The sequence below is a fragment of the Engystomops pustulosus genome, chromosome 1 (genome assembly GCF_040894005.1).
Source record: "Engystomops pustulosus chromosome 1, aEngPut4.maternal, whole genome shotgun sequence".
In the NCBI taxonomy this organism is placed as follows: Eukaryota; Metazoa; Chordata; class Amphibia; order Anura; family Leptodactylidae; genus Engystomops; species Engystomops pustulosus.
The window spans coordinates 280,462,418-280,470,409 of record NC_092411.1 but is presented as its reverse complement, the minus strand read 5'-3'; the positions used below and the strand labels follow the sequence as shown (position 1 = coordinate 280,470,409).

At 43.5% G+C, this 7,992-nt stretch overlaps 1 protein-coding gene across 1 annotated transcript in view; it reads right to left on the bottom strand.

The window, feature by feature from the left end:
* Positions 1 to 976, bottom strand: part of LOC140113373 (mesotocin-neurophysin MT) — a 6,521-nt gene extending 5,545 nt beyond the window's left edge. The window contains exon 1 of the mRNA XM_072132641.1: positions 811 to 976. Within this exon, the coding sequence (XP_071988742.1) occupies positions 811 to 961 (151 nt within the window). The 5' untranslated portion in view covers positions 962 to 976. The remainder of the gene's footprint in view (positions 1 to 810) is intronic.
* Between the last annotated feature and the right edge of the window lie 7,016 nt (positions 977 to 7,992).

The window sequence follows — 7,992 nt, the reverse complement described above, 5'->3', positions numbered from 1 at the left end:
TGAGCAGACAGTACACGCATAATGGGCCTAGATACATGACCTGAGCAGACAGTACACGCATAATGGGCCTAGATACATGACCTGAGCAGACAGTACCACACATAATGGGCCTATATACATGCCCTCAGCAGACAGTACCACACATAATGGGCTTAGATACATGACCTGAGCAGACAGTACCACACATGATGGGCATAGATACATGACCTGAGCAGACAGTACCACACATAATGGGCTTAGATACGTTGGCTCTGTAGACAGTACCACACATAATGGGCCTATATACATGCCCTCAGCAGACAGTACCACACATAATGGGCTTAGATACATGACCTGAGCAGACAGTACCACACATGATGGGCATAGATACATGACCTGAGCAGACAGTACCACACATAATGGGCTTAGATACGTTGGCTCTGTAGACAGTACCACACATAATGGGCTTAGATACATGACCTCAGCAGACAGTACACGCATAATGGGCCTAGATACATGACCTCCGCAGACAGTACACACATAATGGGCCTAGATACATGACCTGAGCAGACAGTACACACATAATGGGCCTAGATGCATTGGCTCTGTAGTGTGGTGGGTCCTCGTCCAGTAACACCTTCTCATCAGTCAGTATTACACATTGTAGATGCATCACTTTTCCTCCTCTCTGGGGATGGGTCATTATTTCAGGTGCGTCGCCCCCTCAGGTACCGGTCAATGAAATCAATGATGTGGGTGAGATTATCTATCACCAATCGCATAATGAATCTGTGACCATTTCATCCTGGCGCTGGAGCTCATCCATCTTACCTGACACTGAGCAGCAGACGCCCTCATCTATCACAGACCCTGAGCTCCTGCCATGGGGTCCCTGGTACTGATGTGACTGCAGGGCCCATGCTGCCAGCCTCAGAGTAGCCTGCACACTGTCATACTTATTTCCGTGCCCATCATGAAACATTTGAACAGCGCCGTCCTCTAGGAAATGGCCAAACTTCGATTTGCACCACACTGCAACTTTGTCCAAAGTAAACAGGAAGTTACAAGCAAGCAGCCAATCAGCATCGGCGGCATGTGACTTCTTCTTCCTGTGGTGGGATGAGCAGACGAATTAGGTGGCACAGGTCATGGGCAATACATGGGCACATTTACCCATAAAGCAACACAAATCATCAGTACAACGGACCCAGAGGATTGAGGCCCGATATAACTAATTCCTCACTACATTATACTTGAGAATACACATAAATACCCTACACTCACATACACTCATATGTAATATAGCTGCTTCTTAGTCGCCCTGGCTGTGCATGTCGGGTCATTGTCGTGGAGGAAGACCCTTACTGAGGGAACAATCTCACAATACACAGCCCCATCCATCCGCTCTCTAACCCCCCCAAGGACCAAGTCCGTTTTTTAAAATCTGCCCTGTGTCCCTATTAGTGTTTATAATCTTCAAATAATTTAACATATCCAGGTAATTATGAGATTGTTACCTCGTCACACATTGTACTTTTAATTAGTGGAAAAATATTGGATGACATTTTTTGCATTTTACTTATGAAAAAAAATGGAAATGTATCAAAAGTTTTGAAAAGTTCTAAGGGGGACATTAATCATAGTCTGTTAGACTGTTTTGAGAGTCTTTTAGCGCTAAAATCTGGCGCATCTCGTTAATTTGGCGCACGGCAGAGTTCGGCACTTAGTGGTTTTGAGTCCCTGCGCCTTATCTGACATAGTGGGGCAGATTTACTTACCCGGTCCGTTCGCGATCCAGCGGCGCGTTCTCTGCGGTGGATTCGGGTCCGGCCGGGATTCACTAAGGTAGTTCCCCCGATGTCCACCAGGTGGCGCTGCTGTGCTGTTCCGCACTGGAATACACCGAGCCGGACCAAGTGAAGGTAAGCGCATCCCAAGCGACACTTTTTTTGTTATAAATGCGGCGGTTTTTCCGAATCCGTCGGGTTTTCGCTCGGCCACGGCCCCCGATTTCCATCGACTGCATGCCAGCGCCGATGCGCCAAAATTCAATCGTGTGCACCAAAATCCCGGGGCAATACAGGGAAAATTGGCGCAAATCGGAAATATCCGGGTAACAAGTCGGGAAAACGCGAATTGGGCCCTTAGTAAATGACCCCCAGTGAGTGCGTCCTATACAGATGTTTGCATGGGATCTATCACAAAATTGCGCCTAAAAAGGCGCAAAAAAAGGCGCATAATTGCACCTACTCTGAGCAGGTGCACTTCCAAAAATCTTTCCTTTTCATTACTAAAAACATACATTTTAGGTTCCAAAATGAAGAATTCCCTCTATGCAACATGGAAAATACTTCGGAGCAGTTTTAAAATGTAAAATTTCTCCAGTAACGACTTCATCATTGTCTATGGGATCATCTCTGGGAGTGATTATTGTCTATGGGATCATCTCTGGGAGTGATTATTGTCTATGGGATCATCTCTGGGAGTGATTATTGTCTATAGGATCATCTGGGAGTGATTATTGTCTATGGGATCATCTCTGGGAGTGATCATTGTCTATGGGATCATCTCTGGGAGTGATTATAGTCTATGGGATCATCTCTGGGAGTGATTATTGTCTTATTGTACAGATCTGAGAATATTATCAGTCTCCATTTCATGTAAATTACAATAAAAAGGGAAAAGACTCATTTCAGCAAGAATTATTATTTTTTTTTACATCTCTGTAACTTTTAGCCCCTGCAGTTACATCACAATGATAGTTTATGTGCAGAGATGAAGCCCTGATCGTTCTGTCACCTTCTCTCAGTCTCCTTTCATTATTGCTCACAAATGAGATCTAACAATTGCGCCAAATTTGGCGCTGATTTAGGCGCAAATGAATGGGACATGCGACAATTCCAAAGAGCATTTACTAAGCCAGAACTAGATCCATCATAGAGCAGGTCTCCTCTGCAACTGCTGCTTACTTACAGGAAGTGCCTGTGTCTGTAATGCTCACTGCCCCCTTCCCCTAAGACTGCACTATTAAAGGAAATCTACCACTATGAAATATCACCATATCCCACAGGGTGCTCCGGGGCTCTGTCTGCTTATAATTATGCATGCCTCCCCGGTGCTGTGTAATCCCGGACCCTCCAATCCTGCAGTTCCCGAGAGTCAGTGGCGTCACATGGCTCTATGGACCTCTCACGTATGCGCACTCATCTCCCCCATTACCAAGCACCGTGAGATGCCGAAAAGCACGATAGGGGTGATGAGCACATGCGCGAGAGATATGCTTGGTTTAAATAGTTAATTTCCTTTAACGGTTAAAAAAAAAAAAAAATAACAATAAAGACATAATTTACCTTTCCCACCCTGGAGATCCCACAGCTTCTAGTGGAGGACACATCCTAGAGAGTATGCAGGCAGAGAAATCTTTGTCTGTAATCCATTGTATGTGCATCTTTAAGACACACATATAATTGATTCTTAATCTCCCTCATGGACCTGTCACCCATAATCTGGCAGATGCATGCGTCCCCCAACCCAACCACCAGTCCTGGTCACGGTTCTCAGTAATAATAATAATAATAATTCCTTTATTTATATAGCACCTACAGATTACGCAGCGCTGCACAGAGTTTGCCAAATCGGTCCTCATAATCTCACAATCTAATCAACCTACCAGTACCATGTTTTGGAGTGTGGGAGGAAACCGGAGGACCCAGAGGAAACCCACACAAACATACCTATAAAGAGACTGTGGTAACATGGTCATGACTGCATAGATACCGGTCATATAAAACAATGTAGTTTTATGTATTATTTCCATCTAATACTATTGTACTATAAAGTCACTGCTGAGCCACCGATGTGTTTCCTCCTGCGGTAACAGTGTAACACTAACTGATATAACAACTATTCAGCCCAATATACCTTGACATCACAATATTATCCTCCCTTTGCATCAGACTGATGTAATCTCAATGAGAGGACAAGACAGTATCAGCTCTTCTACCTATCTGTGGCTTCATTCATATCAACAAGTCTAATTGTAGTCAAAGCTTTAATGTATCAGATGTTCTTCACATGATTGAGAAGATCAGCCTGGACCATAACAGATTCCCCCAAAGTCCTTCCTATTATTAGTAGGGCTCTCTGGAGTCTTTGGTGGTGGGCAAAATGTCCTGGAGGGTCTACACCTCAATCAATGTCTTACTGTATTACTTCTATTGACTCCTCCATATCCATCAAGAACCTTCAATATATTATGGAAACCACCCACATGTAACGATGTGAGGATATTCCCTTGATACTGGAGACATCTGAAGGTGTAGAGTGGAGATCCTTTATCCCTCGAAGCAAAATCCATAATACAAAATCCATCAATACACCAAGGATGTAAAATATCTAGATAGACAATTCCACCATTGATAGTCACCTCATCCTAAGCTAAAAGACCTCAGTCACTGTTGTATGAGGTTCATATTGGGTTACGGGCTGTGGTCTTGAAGGTGGACCTTGCCACAACTAGAGTATGTAAAGGGTGAATAGCATAGACACCAACCGTGCCAGCCACCAATTCCACACAGCAAACCAATGTCTGGAGTTCTGTGGAGAGTTGAAGTACATGGACTTAGCTATAGAAGGCTCACACATAGGACTTGGGACCTGATGCCCGGAGGTTCTCCTAGGACAGTGGTGGCGAACCTATGGCGCTGGTGCCAGAGATGGCACTCGGAGGCATCTCTGTGAGCACACGGGCTGTCTCCCAGGAACAGAGTTTGCCAGACATGGCATCTTCCAGGCAGTCCAAGTAGTGCCCTGCTATTTGGTCCTCTCCGAAGAGAGAAAAGGTGTGGACAGGGTCAGATTGGAGCTCCAAAATTCTGGTAGCAATAAGGTTGTTACTGCCTAAATTGGCGTGTTGGCACTTTGGGAAAAGCTCGTGTTTTTTGGGTCTCATTTTGGGCACTCGATCTCTAAAAGGTTCGCCATCCCTGTCCTAGGACATATGGGACAGTAGGTGGAGAATCCATCTACAGATTTTGATTGAGAAATTCAAGTACCATCTCTGATGGTCAAGGTTTAAGACTGGAGAACTTCTTGGAAATGCATTTTGAGGTGGGTCCAAGTTAGTTTGAGTTTCAGGCTGGAAGAAATAAACCATCGATGAAGTCTTGGCTGCCAGATGTATGACATCTAAAGATGTAACGCAATACATTGGCTATGCAATTATGCTAAAAGTCAACTGCACAAGGTCTTGACTACCTCGTTGAAGATGTCAAAGTTCTTGTAAGTACCAATCAACCTTCCTCATAGACAGAATTACAGAAAACACGATGAAGACCCCGTAGATGATCACGATGATCCTGATAAGGTTTTGTCATATAAAGTTCAAGAGTCTAATGTGTTCATTTCACTAATTGAGATGTTTCAAGACATTGACCAGAGGGTCATCTCACCTCCATGTTCCTTTTAGCCTTCTGTCCTATAGAACCTCATCCATAATTTCTCCTCCTAGAATAAGGCCTTGCAACACTGATACCTAATTATACTTAACGAGAGCGGCCATCAGACAGTTAACATCATATTCCACCCCATACTCCCGTAACAATGTCTAATGAGCGTCAATCATCACCTCAATGTTCTTGAAGATCACACGGCTTAAATGCCATGCACTAATGTAATACAATGACTGGTCGTAATATTCGAGAGGAGTCACATTGTCAAAATTCTAAACCCATTAGGGTAATTAGGCTGAAGCAGGAACCTGCTTAACTAATGAGCTGACCTCACATGAAGGGTCTAGCATCCAAGGAAATTAAGTTATTAGGCTGGGTGACATCTTAAGTGGCGAATATGTAAATGTTAAATTAAGGATCAAAATGAATATAAGCTTCTAAATCTTAACCTCCGCATGTCTAAACATCACCAGAAGTTGGTATCTTTGGTGGAGGCGTGGTATACCTGCCGTAGAGGAGAAAATGGGCGCTCAGAAGGTATAGAGCCCAAGCTACAAACCAATTATTCTTCTATCCCAAGATTTGTCCCCCATAAGACTGTGTCAAGATGGTCATACAGTTGTGTGGATGCATCTACCCAAACCAATGGTCTCCAACAACCATTGTCAAGCAACTAAGCCACGATATTGTACATTGGCACCACTGATGTTTGGTGCTCCTGACCAACCTAATCCCTGGGGAGACCTTATAGGTGTAAAAATCATAGTGCCCCATGGCATATGGCATGGTGATACAAGGCCCTACTAATCTGATAGGTCACCTGGACTACCCCTTTAAATCTTACGAGTTATTCTATATCACATATAGAAACATTACTAATGAAGATCATCTTGTCTTTCATTGTCAAATGTTATATGTCACAGCAATGGATTGTAAGAAGTTTAATTTTATCATCCAATGGGAACAGTGACTTCCACATTATGCGCCCTTGACGATCCTGCAGAAGACACCCCCCATTAATCGCCCAAGGAACTACACTGATAAGAGGTTATTCTGATTATTTAAAATTTTTTATCCATAAGATCTGAGTGGTGGTCTGACCACAGGGAACCTCCCAATTCCCAAGATACTTGAGTTGAACCCCAATTCCTAAGATAATTAACCCCTTCAATTACTTAAAACAAATGAAATACCCCTTTAATTTATAGGCTACAACTCTTACCCTATGTCAATACCAGGATCCATAAACATCACAGCAGTATCTACAGGTGCCACCATTCATGGGCACACGACTTTGATGTAGACATCTTTCCAGTCGCAGTTGAAAGAATCTAAAATATAAAATGAGACAATCTGCATTTCTTCATGCGTCTTGTGATTAGGACGGTTATTGGAGCGAGTCATGTCCTGCCGAGGTTCCTCCTCCTCCCGGGACTTTATAAAGGCTTTGTAGCTGGACAGAACCTTTCTTAAGAAGACATGTACTCAGAGGTGAACTGAAGACTGAACCCTCTTTGATGCAGGTAAGAAAAAGGGGATGCAAGACATAAAAAGAAGATCTTAAAAGGGTTGTCCACTTCCAAAAACCCATTTCCATGCAACCGATTAGTTCATTAGTCTCTAGTCTTAGTCTTAGTTTCTAGTCTGTTGAGGGACCTCATCTCTTGCAGAACCTCCACAAGGAGCTTCTCTTGCTTTGGAGGACTTGATCTGTAATTCTTATTTTTTCCAGTGGGGGCACTGCAGGGAAGCTGAAAACCAGGTTTGTCCACCTATTATAAACGACTGCTGGAGGTCCGAAGCCACGGACTCTTTGTGATGAGTCCATAGTCATGGGATAAGGGAATCGGATGGTCCAAAGCAGAGAACTACTTTAAGAAACTAGTCTGCGCTCAACATTTTTATGAATACAGTAAATAGAAATTAGTGAGGAGACTCTATTCATGTGAGCTTAACCTGATACATCTATGGTTTCTATGGTGTCTCAAATTATCCTTTAAAAGGGGTTTTCTTTCTTAAAATTTAGGTGGGTTTGATCTATTCTCCACAGGTGATAGCTGTAGCATCGGAAACAGAGGTCAGTGCTGATGTAAGTTACTGCTCCTGTGTTATGGAGTTTTGCTCGACTGGCAAGAAGCCAATCCAGTGCCAGTAATATCGGCAGACCTGGCTACTGAGGGGGGGGGGTGATGCCGTTGGCATAAAGGAGACTGTGGCTGTAAGGGGTTAATCTGTGGCAAGTATGAAATGTATGCAGGGTAAAAGTGAGTCTCAAAAGATGGCTGTGCAGCATGTTTGAAGATCTGAGCTCTGGCTGGAAGAAGCTATCATGATGATTCGGGTCAAATGGAGAAGACTGGGTATATTGTTAACTACTATCAATCAAAGACATCACTTGTGTGTTCAGTTGAGTTCTGTAAGTATCTCTTCATCTGGTGTATGTTGGTAAAAATTCATTATGATATGGCGGTAGTATTTACATGTAGAGGTATGCTATCACTATTCATTGAGGAACCAATTATTGTGAATAGAAGGCATTGGATGGGCCTGTAACTATGGCCAA